Raw genomic sequence first — 19,265 nt, 5'->3', positions numbered from 1 at the left:
ACATTGAAGCCATTTCCAACCATCTTTAGGTGAAAACAAAAATCGGTATTTTGCAGGAACTCAAGGCTGATCGGTGCATCTCTGATTTCACCTCAAGAAAAAAGAAAAAAGAAAAGTCTCCTGCAGAACCAGCGCCGCAGCCAACAATCTGGACTTTTCCACACTTTTCCAGCGCGTTTCGGAGACATTTGGACCTCATAAGCGCAGACACTCTCAGCCTCCTCCATCAGACTGACATATAAGCCCCCCTCTCCCTCCCGTCGCCGCTCCATAAACTTGGCCGTGGTCCTCGGCTGCATTCCGGGAACGCGTCTCCCCTCTCTCTCTCTCTCTCTCTCTCTGTTTCTCTCTCTCTCTCTCTCTCTTCACTCTCTTTCGGTGTCAGATGTTGCACCGACGGGAGCACCGCGAGTTCAAACCCCGCACGCTGCCGACGTGCCTCCGCGCGTCCCGGCGAACTTCGCTCATCATAATGTCTCCGATTGCTATTATTATAAATGCCCTCCTCCACCTCCTCCTCCTCCTCCATCTTTCTGTCCGCTCTGATCGGCTTTGCGGCTGGAGGCAAAGGATGCTCCAGCTCTTTAAAGTTGGGATTTTGGAGGATGGAGCTGCAGAAACTCATCATGTCCATTTAAACACATTCCTGCCCTTTGAATCTGATGCATCTTTTAACATGATTCCAGCTACAAACTTGACAAATTGAAGAAAACTCCAGCAAAAAAATCCACCTTCTAAATCAAACTTCGCAGCTGATGTGATTAATGCGTTTATCAGCACGAGTCCAGACTTCACAAACTGGAGGAAAATATCAACCTTTTAAACCAAACTCGGGATAATTTCAAACTTAAAGAGTAGTTTGAACTTTCCTGACTCGGGTTATAGTGAAAAACTTAGGGGGAAAAAATCAGACTAACTCATCAGTAACTGGATAACTTCACTAATTCTGACCAAATGGAAAAGTGTAAAACGCAAAGTTCCCTCTGACCGGGTCGGATAATGAATCAAATGATCCCTCCCGGGTCCAGGCTTACCTGCAGCAGCCAGTGGCAGGTCTCTCCGATGAACGGGAAGCCCATGGAGCCTTTGGGCATCGGCAGCTTGCAGTTCTTGTCCCGGGTGGCCGTCCACCGGAGCTGCCAGAGCTGCTGGGAGACGGCGACCAGCAGCGCCATGGACACCAGGCAGGCGGCCAGCGTGGCCAGAGCCGAGATCAAGTCAAAGCTGTCGAACAGCATGATGAGGAGGATGACGAAGATGTTCAAAAAATAAATAAAAGGCTGGGTCACAAGTTTTTGTTGATTATTTCCTTGTGCGTAAAAAGCGCAGCGCCGATTTACGCGCTCCAAACGCTCCTGGCGCGGGTTGGTTTTCTTTTTTTGTCTTTTGGCTTTGGGAATGAATGAACTGCGGAGGTGTGATATGGATTATGTTCTCTTTTTCTGTTTGTTTTTTGGCGTCTCCAGAGCGCAAATCGCGGTTGGCTGAGTGGAGGAGACGCAGCAACAGGTGACGCTTTAATCTCAAACCTTCAGAGGAAAAAACAAAAATGAAATCACCGAAAGTCAGTTTGCTTTAATGATTTAAACATGTGGGGCTGGAGGCACACCTGGCTGGGGACGCTGTTGGTGTTTGAAAGTTCATTTTTGTGAGTTTCTGGGTTAAAAAATTGGAGGTATAAAGTAAAAAAATTGTTTAAAAATGTCTGGAAAATTGAGACAAATATTAATAATAATATTAAAAAAACAAGTGGAAAAAGTGAAGCCAAGCCTGGAGCCAAGAAAAATGTAAACTTTTTTCTTTTTAAAACTGCTGCACTGGGATGGAAAAAGTTGCTTTAAATGCGGGGAAACTCTTCCAGGAACCGCGTGATTCAGATCCAAAACTCTCTTTGTGAAAAAATAAAAATCTGTATATTTTAAAAAGTTTACGCGCCTCAGTGAGTTGCAGTTGGAGATGTTTAAGATCCTTGAAGCTGCAGTGACGCGCAGGAGATGCTCCGTCCTGCTGCTGCTCTCTGTCTGCCGTCCTCTCTCCTTTCTGCGCACCTTTCTGTCTCCGAGCGCGTCTCTCTCTCTCTGCTGGCTGCACACACAAGTCACCCTCAGTGCGTGAGTGTGTGTGCGCAAAGAGTGTGTGTGCGTCCAGCCAGAGGCACCAATGAGTGTTTATATAGTGTGGAGGCAACTGGAAGGCGAATAGGCGGCCAAGGGCTCCCGTCGCCCCCCTCCAGCCCCAGACTCCCCTCCCATCTCCCCTCCTCCACCTCTGCTCCACCTCTCTCAGCTCCCGGAGAACCCCCACCCCTCCCCTCAGAAACAGGAGGAGGAGGGGGGCGCTGTAAAGTGAGCAGCAAGCGGCGTAAGAGGAGAGGAGGAGAGGCTCGTGCTGGAGCTGGCGCAGCGCCAGCGGCTGAGGGGGAGGAGAAGCTGGGCTCCGTGCGGGACGTGCGCACTCCTCATCCTTCTTGTGCTCCAGAGACGGTCACCTGCGGCCGAAAACACGCAGCGCAGTCCGTGGAGACTGGCGCAGAAAGTGGGTTTGCGCTGCGGGCGCCGTGCTAGAGGGGGCGCCACAAGTTGGTATGCTAAATAAATAGATCCCATGATCAATTTAAATGAACTCAATAATTTCCATTTGCATGATTTATTGTTTTCTTTTTCCTGCTGAAAACTGGATGACAAACGTCTTCAGTCTGTTGCTTTGGTCTCAGTTTGAAGCACAATTTGGTTTAAAGAAACTTTATTTCTGTTGTTTTGTTTATTTATTTTGTATATTTAAAATGTCTTCCAGTTCTGGTGCTAAATGTCCAGAAAATGTTAAAGTTTATTAATCTGAGAATGTGTTCATAAATTATTATGCCTCTATTACTATTGCTTCACTTTAAAAATGGTGTAAAAACAACAATATTATCGTTTATTTCAATAATTTCTGGGACAATTTATCATCCAGCAAAATTCATTATCATGACGGGCTACAGGGGGCGCCAAAACGATGGTGGAGTAACTATTTCTAGTCGTCATTTTCTGTATTTAACAGCTGTTTGTGCATCGAAAACCCCGTTTATGATCTGACTGCATAAACCTCTCCATTCTTTTTGCCATGGAGACGGTCTGAGTGAAACTTTCATCCTTCAGGAAGTCGCATCCAGTGAACGTATTAGACTACATGGATTGATAAACAGTTCAATAGAGAATAAAGTGGCACCGTTTATTACTCAGTAATCAGAGATAATTAAAAATAGACTTTAATTTAAAATAGATACAGAGTTATTATTCAGGTGGAACAGCAGCATCAGGTATAAAAAAGTTCTTAAAGTGTTAGAAATAATATAGAAAAAAACAACATTAACAATAACAAAAAGGCTTATTTCAGTTTATTTAAAACATACTCACTATTCAAACAGCATTATATATTTATATAACTATTTGAAAAGAAGGTAGACAAAACTATAAATTTATAAACTTTTGTCTTAGTTCAGAGTTAGCATAACTTAAACTCAATGTTTTGACCACTTTTGCTAAAAATAATCAAAAAATATGGGACTTGTTGATTTTGCTTAAATTTCCACCGTTTGATTACATCATTCAAACGGAGGGATTGATTGATGTAACTTGGCATCTGGAGTCTAGAGGGCCACATAAAACGCTTTGGTGGGCCGGATTTGGCCCCCGCGCCTTCAGTTTGACATGTGTGGTTTTAAAAAATACCTAATTATTACATTTTGTTTTTTCCTTAAGGAAATGACTAAATAACTTGGGCTCAAAGCGCCACTCTAGCAAGAACCGCCAACGTCGACCCACACGGCTTTCCAGTGTCCAAGTCGAGGTCCACGGGCCAAATCCAGCCCGCCATAGCAAGCTATGTGGTCACAGAAATAGAACTTCAAGATAACAGTTGCATACTTAATTATTATTTTATCAGAATATTGAACATAAGTAAGAACTGCCTGATAGCTGTTTGGTTTAAGGAGTTAAAATGTTCCTCAGAGAAACTAATTAACCGAACTGTCAGGGTTTTGGACTGTTTGTGGGAGGAAGCTGGAGAACCCAGAGAGAACCCACATATCCACAGGAGAACATGCAGGACAAAACACAGGCTGGGATTCGAACCCAGGACCTTCTTAATGCAAAGAAATGGTGCTAAGACTGCTCCAGTGTGCAAAATCAAACAATTAAATCCAATGTTTTGCATCATAACCAATATATTTGGTGTTTATCTGCTATATTTCCACAACCAAATGGTTTGGATGCCTTAGAAAAGAATTTTTTTTAAAAATCCACCAATAATGAACTGAATCTTAATCCATGACTCCTAATGTTCACCTCAATTTTTCTAGAGAACATTACAATTTAAAGGGAGCGTTTCGGTAAGCTGTCTATGACCATAACTTTATTAAAGAAAATGTTGGGACTTTGCTAAAATAAATAAATAAAAGTCTGTCCCAGTTGGGCCACTGGTAGTCTTGGGATGGCACACCAGAACCAAAACCAATAAAATAACTTCTACTTTTCTTTAAATATGCTGCAAAGGTTAAATATAAAATATAGATCAAAATTAAAGAAAATATATGATTTGCAACAGTAAATTCACATTTCCAAATGTCAAGAATCAGTTGATATATATTGAAATAAAAACCGTAGCTGTTAACTTTTGACCTAAAATACCTGATCTACGTATCTTTTGAGGAAAGCGACATGCATAAATAACTAAATAGATAAATAAATACCTATTTTAGCTTTTCCTGAATTTATGCAGAAAATATTTTGTGGTTTTTATAAAAGTTCCAGAAAATGTATAAGATTTATAGGGGTGGGTGATGGGCCCCAGGCTCCCCCCACTTGGAAACACGATTGAACTTTGGTCAAATGGATTTGTTGTTAATAAATTGTTATAATTAACACTTAAACACTGACAGTAGTTAGTTTTAAACACTTCAAACATCTCTCAGGTTGTTCCTTTCTTTCTCTTCTTGAGTTCATCGCATCTAAAATCTGTCTGAAAGATTTATACCTGCATCATTTCTGCTAAATAAAATGATTTTTACACTCTGTTTTTAATTTTTTTCAACCAAAAGCTTAATATATCACCAGAAACTTGAGCCTGGGTGTTTTGTCGTCTTTTCTGTGAATCTGCTGATGAAGCAGATCTCTGTCACAGCCGCCCAGATGATTCGTTTTAAGATTATTTCTTGTAATTTAAGATAACTTGCGTAGAAATGTTTTAATCTGCTTCATTTTTTTCCTTCCCAGAAGAAAGGAAGAACCTCACCGGGGTTTCCTCATTTTCCTCGTTTCATCAAGTCTTTTCTTCATTTCGGCGCTCAGTCAGCAGCTCAGCGCTGCCGCCTAGCGGACATTAAGCTCACTGCAGTCACTCTGAAGACTCATTTTTATCTTATTAAGAGATTATTTCAAGTTCTCCAACAGCTTTATAATTTATTCTCATTAGTCTCTTCAAACAGCTTCTTCTGCATTTTGGTCTCTTAATGAGACAAAACTCTCTTATTTCTGACGTCTGGTTTAAAGTAAATGAATGAAAGTAGGTCATAGACTCTGCTTTTATTGTGACAAGACACAACAAAGAGGAAGTACAACTTCTGTCAGGGATCACAGAAATGTCTGGCACTGTGCAAAAGTCCAGGGTCTTCCTTTATTTACATATAATTTCCACCCAGACGCCATTATGTTTTAAAAATATCAGTAATTTTCTTTCAGTGGTTTTCTATTGTATTTTATATAGTACACACGTTATGATACGTGATATAAAATATGCAAGTATATAAGATATATTTGTATAACTGCATCTATTAAAAGTATTCACCTCCTTGAATGTTTATCTCTTTTAAAAACCCATAATGATCAACAAAATTAGGCTTTTTTGACAAGAAAATAATAAAATTAAGCATTTTAAAGTCAAAGTGAAAACTGATTTCTACAAAATAATGACAAATAAAAATCTGTCACCTAAAATAATTACATAAATATTCATTACTTTGATCAGTATATGGTAAATTCTTCTGACTAAACTGTTAAATTTCTGTCAAAATCAGGTGCAAACAGCCATTTTCTAGTCCTGCCCAGACTAGAATGAGGTATGGGCTTTGACTGGGCCACTCCAGAACTTCTTCAAACTCTGCAAAAACACAAAATCTTACCAAGTGTTTTTGGTCTAGTTTCTATTGCATCTTAGTACTGTTGAAATAAGACAAAACTAACTTACCAGTAACATTTCCTCAAGATATTGAGCTTGTTTTAAGCCAATAATGCCTTAATATTTATTATAGTGCTTTTTAATCAATATTAAGGAATTATTGGCTTAAAACAAGCTCTTATTGTTCACAGAGTGTCAGAATTTCTCAAGTTTCCACAGAAAGAGGTCAAAACATTTTGCCCTTGAGGCCAAAACTGGCAAATTTAAACTACTAATGGGCCACAAAATTAATTAAATTACAAATATAAAAGTACATTTATTGTAATTTTCTGGTACGTTTTCATAAAATCTGTCTGTTATTAAAAACCTAAAACATAAAAATGGCTTGGTATTGTTGTCTTATTTAAACAAAAACAAACAATTTCCAGTTTTTTGGCTCATAAATTTTCTATTTTGTGGGCAAATTAGTTTTATCTCTCTTGAATCAGGGGCCAAACAAAATCATTTCAAGGGCCACAATTGGCCCCCGAGCCACACTTTCACCACTTTAGCTCTACTGCATTTGTAAGAATCAATGCACTAAATACATTGTGTGCTTGTTTTGGTTTTATGAGTCTTTACAACTCCATATTTGCCTTTTTTGAGTTAAAATTTATCAAAAAGGACTTTCAGAGAAAGTTTAGAAAAAGAACCAAATCTTTTTAGCCATTTCTGTAAAACAGGTCAGAAAATATTTTCTGCCTTCCTGCTCATTTTCCATCCATTTAACCATTAAAAGTAAAGTGTTTATGTTTGTTAAATTTAATAAACTAATAATGATTCACATACACAGAAGAATCTTAAAAACTCAGACATTAAACCAGGAGTTTGTCAACAAATACTGGACAAGACAGCAAAGATCCAGTTTTAGATCTTTAGATATCAGAACATGGCTTGTCCTAATTTATTTTATTGACTCTATAAAAATAAGAAACACATCGGATGGACTGGAAATATGATTCCAACTCTTCTTTCATCAACTTTACTTATTTTTTAGTTTAATGTATGAAGAAAAAAGTGAAAAAGCAGACAAAGTCCAAAGACAACTGTAAACGACCATGAAAGAAGCTTCCTAACTTCTCACCAAGGTCACAGAAAGATTAGGTTTAATGAGACAGTTAGTATTTTAAATGTGTTGAGCTGATGAGTCAAGCAGGTCAGCTGTTTTTAAAATCCAGTTTACTGGATACAGATTTTATAAATCTGTGTGATTCATAAATACTTATATTATGTCAACTGGAATCAATGCTATGACCAACGACACGCCTGGAAATCTGAGTCTCATCCGTTTTAACATCTGACAACATCTGTCATCTTTCTACAGAAGTTTAGCTCAAGTTTAAGTTTCAGTATTTATTCACATCCAACAGATTTAGTACGTTTTAAACCAACCAGGGTTTGTTTTGCAAACGTCTTTTTGGACTTCATGAGCCACCGTAGCTATGCTATTGCTAATACTGCATTTACTGATTGTAAGAAATCGTCTGTTTTCTCTTTTCTTTCTACTAATGAATAAAAACCACTTTAGCAAAAAAAACAACTAAACTAAAAAACATTGGATTTTAATAATGTAGCTTTCCTTGTTACAAAATAAATGTATTTATGGGATTAAATCCAGAAAAAAATACATGCAAACTTTGTGTTTTTAATAAATTTTTACACATGCTGTATTGGGGCTGGACAATAAATCAATAAGATTATATATCCTGATAGACATGTGATCAATATCTATAGATAATGTGTCTAATAGAATATTCAATATTCAGTATGTAGAATATTTACTGAACCCAGATCCAGAACCGCACAGCATTCTGGGAGATGTAGGCAGAGGAATGATTTTAGCCACTCACAGATAGCTAAGCTAGGTTGGTGGAATCAACTCACTCACTCACTCTGTGGTTACCTAGCAACTCACTAATTCTGCAGTTACCTAGCAACAACCTGTTGAGTAACTGGCACAGCAGCAGTTTCAGGTTTTGCCTCATAACTGCTAATGAATAAAAAAAACAACACAGTGGATTGAAAACTGTGGATAAAACAGCAAAAGCAACGCCACCAGTTTGACAATATTTCAGATATTTAAATTAAAAAACTAATCAATAATTATTGACATCAACTGATATGAAATGCTTATGTTGTGGTATGTTTTTCAGCCATCTCATCCAGTAATATGCTGCACCATCAAAAGTCACTCATTACAACACTGACATAATTTAAAAACTGCTATAAATATAAAAATGCTTCAATAAATAAAAACTCCATTGCTCACTTTTTCCAGAATGTGTAAATATTTTAAGGTCTACAGTACTGTGTCAGTGTTTAAAAGAAATGAATATTAAAATATGTTTTACCACCAGGTTGGTAGATCTGTCTTAAAAACAGAGTATAAGCGTGTTTATTTTTTTTTATCCACAATGTGGGGTATAAAAGTACCCACCAATGGAAAGATCATTGATAAGTTTCACTTTTATGCAGATGACCTTCACCTGTCCTGGTGCGTAGTTGTTTTTTTAAACAATGTGGTGGTGACATTTCTTTTCATACAACGCCCGAGTCTTGGGGAATAAACTGAAGAATTACGACGAGTGAAAAGCAGCTCTGATTCAAAGCTGATTCACGGCCTGCTGCCGGTTTGAGGATGAGATAATGGCAGCTGGTGCCAAACATCTGATTTAAACAGTTCCTGTAAAATCACACGACCAAACAAACCCTGCTCCTGCTCAGAGGTCGTGACCTGTAGCAGCCTGCTAACACGGTGATGTGTGTAACTTAGATAATTGCTGCTTTGTGTCAACATGTAAGCTACAGGCTTATCTTTACATTCCACATCTATGTCCATCTAAGCTTTTAACACCTGCAGCGCATTCGCTCCACTTGGTGGACGGACTGGAGAAGGTGTGCGTGTGAAAGATGATGTGCTGCTGCTGCTGCTGAACACATTTTCAATTTCCTCTGACCCAGGAGCAACCTTTCACAGCCAGGGTGTTTAGTTTGGGCTTTAGAGGGCTTAGGGGGACACAGGAAGTGAACAGGGGGCACATCAACAGCGAGGAGGAAGGAGAACGAGGAACAACCCGGTTCGTTTCATTGCTTCAAAATGACTCATTTAAATTTTTAGCATTTTTCATAAATATTTTTGCATAAAGGGACAGTGAATGTATCTAATTATTTAATTTATCGTTTATTTAATATAATTTACATTTATTAACATTTTATTTAGCTTAATTCATTTTAATTTATTGAAGCCTTCGTTTTAAAATAACTTAGAGAAGGACTAACTACTAGTTCAAATTCAATAAAAAAATACTTTACTGATCCCAAAGGAAAATTAAATGTTGTAACTCATTAATTTAAAGTTTTAAAAGAGTAATAAAGTGACATCTGAAGGCAAATAAGTTATTCTGATACTTTTCAGATTTTTGCATGTAGTAAAAAAATGTGAAGTTTATGCAGTCCAGGTTTTGGTAAGGCCTCTGTATGCGGCTGAAAAACGTATCATGATATAAGCGTTTCACATCAGTCGATAAATATTGAAATATCTGAAATTTTGCCAAAGCGGTGGCGTGAGCTCTTCTGTTTCATCCACACTTTTCAATCCACTGCATTGTTTTTTATTTATTAGCAGTTTTGAGCCAAAACCTGAAACTGCTGCTGCGCCAGTTACTCAACAGGATGTTCCTACGTGACCAAAGAGTGAGAGAGTCAGTTGACCTAAGGTTTTGTTTTTTGGCTGTTTTTGGTTTTTAGCTTTTCAAACTTCAGTTTTTACCATGACAACACCGGCTTTGCTTTGTTTTGAAAATAAATAAAGTGTTAAACAAACAACAAAAACATAACAGATATAATTCAGTGTGATCGCCATATGCAGTTTTACATAAAGATTTTACTCAAATGCTGCAGCAATGATTCACGTTATTTACTCTCCTGCTAAGCAATACAGACACTCTGTTTGCTCTAATGAAAATTTACTCACTTTTGAACGCTCTAACATATGGCAGCCCAACATACTTTCAAATTTAAATTCAAAAATACTTGATTGATCCCAAAGGAAAAATTAAACACTCCTTTCCAACTCCTCAGGGATTTGGCTTCAGTTGTGGTATTATTTCACCACCAATGTTAATCAGCTGTTCCCTGTTGCTATGATTACGCACCATAACAAAGTAGCAAAGAATGAAAAATATTGCCAAAAATATCACAGTACCCAAAACAAGAAGGAACGGTTGTCCAAAAAGAAAAAAAATATCAATGAAAATAGAGATAAATAAACATTCCTTAGTTATGCAAAAACCTAAAACAAGATTTTGATGTCATAGAAAACAATTTTCTTTCCCCAAATAAAGAAAATGTGCTTTTGTTCCTCACATTTAGACTTTTACACCACATATTTGTTCTGCCAAAATACATGGGGGAGATAAGAAAAACCACAAAGTTAGTGTTTTAAACAGTCAAATTTAATAGCTAAACTATTCCAAACAGGTTCTGACTGAGTAAAAAATAGATAATAAAAATGTAATGTAACCTCTATTAAGAAAATTGGAGCTGCATGGCCCAGCAGGGCGGCTGGGTAAACTGTCAGGATGGAGAAGAGGAGCAACAAAACAACAGGAAAGCCACCGTGACGAGAAAACAGCTGTTACAGATGTGGCTGATGGCTCATTTTTAACTGCAACACGGAGGTTTTCAAAGTTGTTTTGGATCTTTTATGATTTCATCTGGTTATGATCTGCGTCCTGCGTTGTTCTCAACAACAGAAAAGTTTTAAAAAGCAGAATATCGAGCGCTGCTGGGTTCAGCTAACCAAAAAGTTCACACGAGGTCAAGCAGCAGTCTGGTTTTTATTATCACCATTAATTAAATTTATCTCTAAATTGATGCAATTTATGAAGTCCTTTTCATCTGTGGAAGGTGGAGGCCGAACACGGGACACATTTCGGGGTTAAATTTGGTGAGAAGAGGAAAACAGTGTGTGGTGTGTGTCGTGTCCTCAGGGCTACGGGTCAGTGACTAAATGTGGTTAAACAGCTCAAGATTTCATGCAGATTCCTTGAACTAATTAAGAACAAAGCTGCCCAGCTCTCTGCCAAATTTTCTGGATAGGGACTTGTGGGAAGACTTCCGAATGAAACAAGGATGTGGGTTTTTTATCCAATTCCTCAAGGTTACTGTGTGACAATTTAGCTGGTCCTCATCAGATTTTGTATGGTTTTATTTATGGAGCAGTCAGCATTACTTACATCTAAAACAGTTTGCTAGTGTAGCTCTTTATTTTTACTATGAGCTGTATAATCTCCAATAGCTGCTCTGCCTCCTCAGTGTTTGTGGTTCGTACTGTAATCCCTCATAACTTTGAGGTAAAATAATACTTTCACAGGATATTCAGCAAAACAACAGAAAAATGTAGAAACTGATCAAACTGCTTTTATTTCAAAACAAAATCAACAATCATCTATTCTGTCTGATGATTCTGAATGTATGTTTCATAGTGCTGTCTAAACAACATTAAAATTTATCGACAGGGTAATGCTAACCTTTATGCAACCTAATGCTAACCTGCCATCACCTCCCTACAGAATCCTGCTTGATTCTCATCGCCGTCACTTCTCTGGCTGGGATTTCTCCCATTGAACTTGATTTCTAAAGAACAATGGCATCGATTTTCTGCTGTTTTAGGCGGTGGAGGAAGTGAGCAAAGATATTGCTCTTTACTTTTAAGCAATAAAATGTTCATTTTTAATTATTTTACATTTTTTCCTGTATTTTTAATATTGTATAAAATGTAGCTACAATTTAACAATGGTTAAATAAAAATCTGACAAATTTTAAAATCTGATCAATCGTCAGAATAACTGATTCTAAGATAAATGTTAGTTTCAGTTTTACGGCTAGGCTAAAAAAATTATTTAAAAAAATAAAATCCTGAGAATAAAGACTTTCAAGAATAAAGTGGAAATTATATGTGAAAAATGTAGTATTTATGAGAATAAAGTCATAATGTTACAACCTAATCTGGTGAAATTACAACTTTATTCTTGTGAAATTGACTTTGTTCTTTATTCTTGAAATTTTGACTCTATTCTTGTAATCTTATTTATTTATTTGTTTATATTAATCATATTAATAATTGTTCTCAGGGTTTTTTAAATATCTGGGTTAGAAAGTGATTTAATTGCATTCAAACATCAATCAATCTTGTTCTATTCACTAATCAGAAAAAATAAAGGGAAATGTGTATTTTTGAGAAGGTTTTGAAACCTTAAACCTTAATAGCTTATATAAACTGTTTTGATCTTACAGCTAAAAACCACCTGTTACTTCAATTTTCAATAATTTTCACATTAATCATTAAACAACACAGCCAATGAAACCAGAACTTGAATCAAAAGAAAGAAAACGTTATTTTCAAATTATTTTGTTTTGCAGAGTTTTGAGCCAACCCATTAATATCAGTGCAGCAAATGTTTTCGGGAAACTTTAATTTTTGTGATTTAAGATAGGGACAACTCGATGCAGCCCAAAGTTAAATACTCATTATTTATGAGCAGCCACTGGCTCCGTCTGATTTCTGACTCATTTAACTATTTTCCCCTCATTTTGGACGGCGTGTGTCACTAAAAACTCCACAGCAAAGCATCATGCTACTGCTGGAATGAAGGATGGTTCACATTAGGAGAACATCTCTTTGGTAGACAGACTTAATCCCGACTGTCACACGTCTGATGACGCAACAAACCGGAGGGATTAAAGCAGCGTCTCTGACAAATAAGGCCTCACATGGAAAAGGAGCCGAGGCAGAAGTGAAGTAAAGGAGACAAAGAGCGAATCAAAAATGAATGATGAACAACAAGAACGAATGCGGAGGAAACTGTGACGCCATGGACGAGACAGAAACACACCAGGCGTCTTTAATGTTAATTATATGAAAAACAAGACAAAAAATTAGGCTAAATAAGTTAAAGTTTTGTCTGGTTTCCTTTAAGAGCATATATTTTTCCACTTGAAAGTTATATTTTCTGGGGTTTTTTCCACTTTTGTGCCACTCTTATTTAAAAACCCAAAAGTTGTCCTCAAGTCTAATCAGGTACTGAGAAACTGATCGAATTAATCATTTAATATTTAAAAACAACATCATAAGATGAACCAAAATATTATGTTAAGTGGAAATGTTGGTATTTTAAAGATCAAAATGATAATTCATATGAGAAACAAAAAATAACAAAATAGGGCAAAAGAAAAGTTTTCCAAATCAGTTTATTTCAATAAAAAACTTATGAAACTTTAACAAAAACTGAATGTGTGTGTTTGTGTCTGGTGAATATTTGGTTAAAACATGTCTGTTTTTCATTTAGTGGGTAGAAAATCCAGAAATTTTACTCAATTAAGAGTAGAAATACTTCATAATAAAATTATTCAAGTAAAAAGTACAGCATAGTAAAAATATTCCTAAAAGTACATTTTCCCAAAAAAATTTAGTCAAGTAAATGTAACTAATTACTTTCCAGCTCACCTTCTGTGGTGTTTAATTTTATTCATTAATTATACCTAAATATTTATATTTTATTTTTAAGAGTAAAAAACAAAACACATAGATAACATTTTAAAACTTCATACATTTAAAATGCTTTTACTTTAAACTCAACACCCTGTTTTGCTGAGTCACAATAATTAAAACTAACAGAGTAAGTCATTGAAATGCTTTTTTTATTGAAATAAAAATTATAGTTTTGTTTAAAAACGTTACTTTATTAGATTAAATATCTGGGAAAATTTTTTGCATCCCAGCTGACAGAAACTTACTCAATAAAAATTCTTTACAGCCAGAGAGAGAAGACACCGCCTAGCTAATAGTTAGCTGCTAACATTAGCAACCGTTTGCAGCTTCCTATCCTCAGCAAACAAAACAGAAAAGATACTTTTTGGAGTTTTTCAAAATTCGGAACTACATTTTATCTTCTCTAGATAAATTATTATAAATATAAATTATGTTTGGGGGCATTTTTTGCTTCCTAGCTGTCAGAGACTGAGGAACTTGAGAATAGTGCGATTAGCAAACAGTTAGCCGCTAACAATGCTAATGTTATCATCCAGTTGGAGCTTCCTATCTTCACAAAAATAAATGACCTTGTGTATTTAAGAATGCTGGGCTGCATTTGATCATCTCTAGTTCAAATAGGATCGTATATATTCTATCTATATCCTGAAGAAACAATTACACAAAACAACTTTAGATGCATTAAACAATTTTTGTAATATTATTAAACATACAGTGCTGTCCCAGTGTCAAAAAAGAAACGTATGTTTTATAAGAGGTGTAGAAAAGACCGTTTTTAGTTTTGTTCTTGACATGTCAGCATGTTCCTTTTTGTCTATATTTACTTACGGTCTTATTCTGTGACTTTGCGAATTTTGGGGGCTTGTTTTGTTCTTACAAACAACTGCTGGAGCTCCACTTGATTACCGTCCCAATCAGATTGCAAACCTGCTGCTCATCAGTGACATATCGTTTAAAAAAATCCGTGTTTGCGAGGCGTCCGCTCTCCCGCTGACGTTCACACAGCTCGGTGCCGACGAGACGAAACGCACATCACAAAGCTATTAGTCTGCGCTGCAGGAGAGAGACAGGAGGGGGGCTGCAGCGTTACTGTGTCTGTTTGTCAAACAACGCGTTTCTCACAACCATCATGAGTTACACATGTACTGCGCTCCTCTGCACAGACACACACTGTTGTTAATCAGGGCTTTATAGCTAACACATGTAGCACCAGTTGGGCATGATGACATACAGCCTCTGGCTTGAAAACATGGTTCATTAGGTCAGGGTGTGTGTGTGGGTGTGGATGTGTGTGTGTGTTCACACTGCTCATGCTAAAGTGTTTGTGTTTATCTGAATTAATTATTTGTGAGCAATGAGGATATAATAGAGTGTTTGTATGTAACTTTAACCATGATTACCTTTGTAAGTAGAGAAATGAACCGGATTACTAATCTGTGTGAGCGTTAGTTTTTTCCCGCATATTGTTAATCATCACCACGTCCGTCTTTTTTTTTTTTTTTATTGTTTATTTGCTGAATCTCGTCATCAGTGGTGGGAAAAACTCAAGAGCAGATATTTAGATTTAGAGCTGTTGTTCTGACTAAGACAAGATGCTATTCTAGTATAAACTGGGATTAATCTGACTTTTTTTTCTTTTTTCCAAGCGATGTTTACAGCAGAAGTTCAAATAATTTTTATTGTGAAAATCCAACCTCCACGGAGCCGTAGATCAGAAATTGTCTGAATGGTTTTGGTTTGCAGCCAGATGAGACGTTTGAGGTGGAGAATGGGGATAAATCTGTCTGGGTTTTTATTCTGGCATAGATCTGAAGCTGCCATGACAACAAGCAGTTCTTATGCTGTCCAAAGTGTGGCGCGGGGGCCGTTTTTGGCACCTGAACTGATTTCTTTGTGGCCCCCAAAACAGAATTCAAATAGGGTTCATATCATTGTTTTAATGGAAAATATTACAAAGTATTTGTCCTTTAATAACAGTATAAATTTTTGCTTTTTAAAACATTTTAATAACTAAACATAAACTATTTTCATTTCTTTTAATAAAACAAGAGTAAACAACTGTTTTTAAATATTGGTTCTACAATAATTTACAGATTATTTTGCCACAGAATAATTATTTTATTGACATTTAATGTTGCTTGTGTTTATTGTTTATCAGGTTAAACAATAAACAGACTTTTTTATTTTACCAAAATACTAGTGACTCATTTTATGATTTTATTCTCATAATATTGTGATTTTATTGTATTTTGACGTCATTCTCCTATTATTTGAACCTTTTCTTTTTATTTTCCAACTTTATTTTGTACTATTTCAAATATATTCCACTATTATTTCTACTTCATTCTCATGTTATTTTGAATTTATTCTCATAATTAAATGTTTTGATTTTCTTAGCCCTGGTGCTCTGTTGTAATTTTTACCTTTACGAAAACAAAAAGCAAGAAAAATCATTAAAATCACCTTTAAAACAACTGGAAAATAAAACACCTGCAGGTTTTATCCTTTACGTTCTGCACAAGTGAAAGACTTTGAACTTTTAAATTGTTCCATTAAATCCCAACGCCAGGAACGTTTAAAGTTACAAGACAATAACTGCAGAGGAATTCAGCCGTTGAGACATAATGGGTTTTACATTCGGCGCTCGGCTGAGATGTTTCTAAACACAGCTGCTCTACGAACAGGAACGAGCATCGGGCCGGTTCACCGCTAAAACAACCAGCAAAATAACGGCAGAAAAAAAGAAATTCATTGTGTACATCATCGCTGCTCATTTCCCAGAAGTCATAGCAGTGATCTGTTAGTCAGTTTCCCAGCTGGACGTTTCGTACGTACACACACATTTACAAAAAAATTCCCAGAGGCCTGCGTTGAATCAGATGTGAAAACGGGAATTACAGTAACGCCATCCGACACTTTAATGTCTTTTCTGCTCACGGTGGAGAACTGTGACATGACGCATTCCTCAACCTTAATCCAAAACCAAATCCCGACCGCACAGTCCAGCCAAAACCGTCCAAAAAACGTCCTCAAAGACGGACTAACGAGCAAAACGTCACTAAAACACGGAGAGATCAGACTCAAATGTGGTCCAAATAAAAAAAAGGACCAGCTGGCAGAGCTTCACACAGAAATAAACGCACAGTAGTCGTCTTTGCTTCACGAATAAAGAAGCAACAAATTTCTGGTCAGGCCGCAGATCTTTTTGGGGGAGTATTAGTAAAACACATTTTGGATGAAAAGTGAAAGAGATGAACAGAAAGAAGTCCAGATGATTGGAACCACAGGCATCCAGAGGGAAACAGACAGATAAATTATCCAGTCAAACATGATGCACATGAGACGCTTCCAGCTTTAAATCAACTTACTTTAATAAATATTTTCCGGTGGATTTGGATAACAATCCAAGTTATAGAGAAAAGCGTCTCCCAGTAGCTCAGGATGTAATCTTAATTTACTGCAAACCTTTGGAATAAGTGCTGACCCAGACCATGTCCATTAGGTCAACATAACCAGAACGGTGATTTTGAAGAAAAGTTTTTAGGATTATTTTGATAATTTTGGAGACATATTCTTAAGAAAAGTTTTGCTAATCTGTTTGAGTTTTAAGTGGAGGTTTTCTTTGTGTTGGTTTATAACAAAAAGGCTTCAGAAAAATTACAGGGAAGGAAACTCAAGCAAAGAGTGTTTATTTAACCTTTGACCCCCTGATGCTCATCAGTAACCAGCAGACTGGGGAAAGTGTGTGTGCTGTCTCATCTGTCTTCATTAGACCACTCTGTGTGTGTGTGTGTGTGTGTGTGTGTGTGTGTGTGTGTGTGTGTGTGTGTGTGTGTGTGTGTTATTAAGCGTTTTGTTCTGGAGGTCAACCCACCTTTCTACCAAAGGTTCACCACGTCGGGTTTCCTCCTCAGGTGCTGCTGGTCGCACCGAAAGAACATGGCCGCCCTTAAAGAAACAAACACAAAACATTCATTTACTTTAATTAATCTGCGCTACATCTCAGGCAAAATAATCTGAAAGGATTACAACAAACTGGCCCCGTTCAAATCCAGCTGCATTCATTTCAGTCCCAGTCCGGCTCATGTCCCGTCCCAGGAGATCACTGGGATCCAAATTAATCACCTTTACAAAACCGAAACTATCAGACTTTATAAACAGTTTAATGTTTAGAAATCAACCAGAATCCAAACAGAGATCAACTGGGAACCAGTCAAAAACCAACTGGAAACCAGCTGGTAACCAGTCAGACACCAACTGGAAACCAGCTGGTAACCAGTCAGAAACCAACTGGAAACCAGCTGGTAATCAATAAGACACCAACTGGAAACCAGCTGGTAACCAGTCAGAACCATCCAGTCTGATTGCTGATTTCATCTGAAACATCAGCAACATCTTTAGAAACTTTAGAAACAAGACAATTTTAATCCATCCATCAGTTTTTTCCTCAAACCTCCTGAGCTCGACCTGATCTAGTTGTTGTACATCTATCCACCTGCTCCTCTCTGTTTGAATGAAGCAAAGATAACGGCCTGATATCTGATTGTTTCAGTCTCTCAGCTTGACGGTATGCAAAGGAGAATCAAACCAGGAAGTGATGGAGATGCTTTGAGTTTTGTTGACATGAACAGGTGCAGGATGAGCTGGATGCAGACCAAAGCTTATCTTCTGTTTCGGTACAAAGCTCTGATGTGAAACACCTGCAGTAAAAAAACAGCAGCAAACACGAGGTAACAAACGCTCAGTTCACAGGAGACCAAGATTAAACTTTATCGACAACTTTCAGAACGCAACATGGAGCCCAACGCCTCTACAAACCTCCTGTCCAGAAACCAAGCACAAACTAATCACACTCTAATCAGAAACCAACCGGAATCCAACCAGAAACCAACCGGAATCCAACCGGAAACCAACCAGAATCCAACCACAAACTTACCAAACTCTAATCAGAAACTACCGGAATCCAACCGGAATCCAACCAGAATCCAACCACAAACTTACCAAACTCTAATCAGAAACTACCGGAATCCAACCGGAATCCAACCAGAATCCAATCGGAAACCAACCGGAATCCAACCGGAAACCAACCAGAATCCAACAGGAATCCAACCGGAATCCAACCGGAAACCAACCGGAAACCAACCAGAATCCAACCGGAAACCAACCGGAATCCAACCAGAAACCAACCGGAATCCAACCAGAAACCAACTGGAATCCAACCGGAAACCAACCAGAATCCAACCGGAAACCAACCAGAATCCAACCGGAATCCAACCGGAAACCAACCAGAATCCAACAGGAATCCAACCGGAAACCAACCGGAATCCAACCGGAAACCAACCGAATCCAACTGGAAACCAACCAGAATCCAACCGGAATCCAACCAGGAACCAACCGGAATCCAACCGGAATCCAACCAGGAACCAACCGGAATCCAATCAATCAGAAACCAACCGGAAACCAACCAGAAACTAACTAGAATCCAATTGACAATCAACCTGAATCCTATCAGAAACCCACT

At 37.5% G+C, this 19,265-nt stretch overlaps 1 protein-coding gene across 1 annotated transcript in view; it reads right to left on the bottom strand.

The window, feature by feature from the left end:
- LOC122820272 (cytochrome P450 26B1) overlaps nucleotides 1-2,151 on the bottom strand; it is a 37,151-nt gene extending 35,000 nt beyond the window's left edge. Inside the window, exon 1 of the mRNA XM_044097537.1 lies at nucleotides 1,035-2,151. Within this exon, the coding sequence (XP_043953472.1) occupies nucleotides 1,035-1,238 (204 nt within the window). The 5' untranslated portion in view covers nucleotides 1,239-2,151. The remainder of the gene's footprint in view (nucleotides 1-1,034) is intronic.
- Between the last annotated feature and the right edge of the window lie 17,114 nt (nucleotides 2,152-19,265).

Source organism: Gambusia affinis, linkage group LG18 (assembly GCF_019740435.1).
Source record: "Gambusia affinis linkage group LG18, SWU_Gaff_1.0, whole genome shotgun sequence".
In the NCBI taxonomy this organism is placed as follows: Eukaryota; Metazoa; Chordata; class Actinopteri; order Cyprinodontiformes; family Poeciliidae; genus Gambusia; species Gambusia affinis.
Note: the sequence above shows the minus strand (reverse complement) of the source record. Positions and strands in the feature narration are given on the sequence as shown.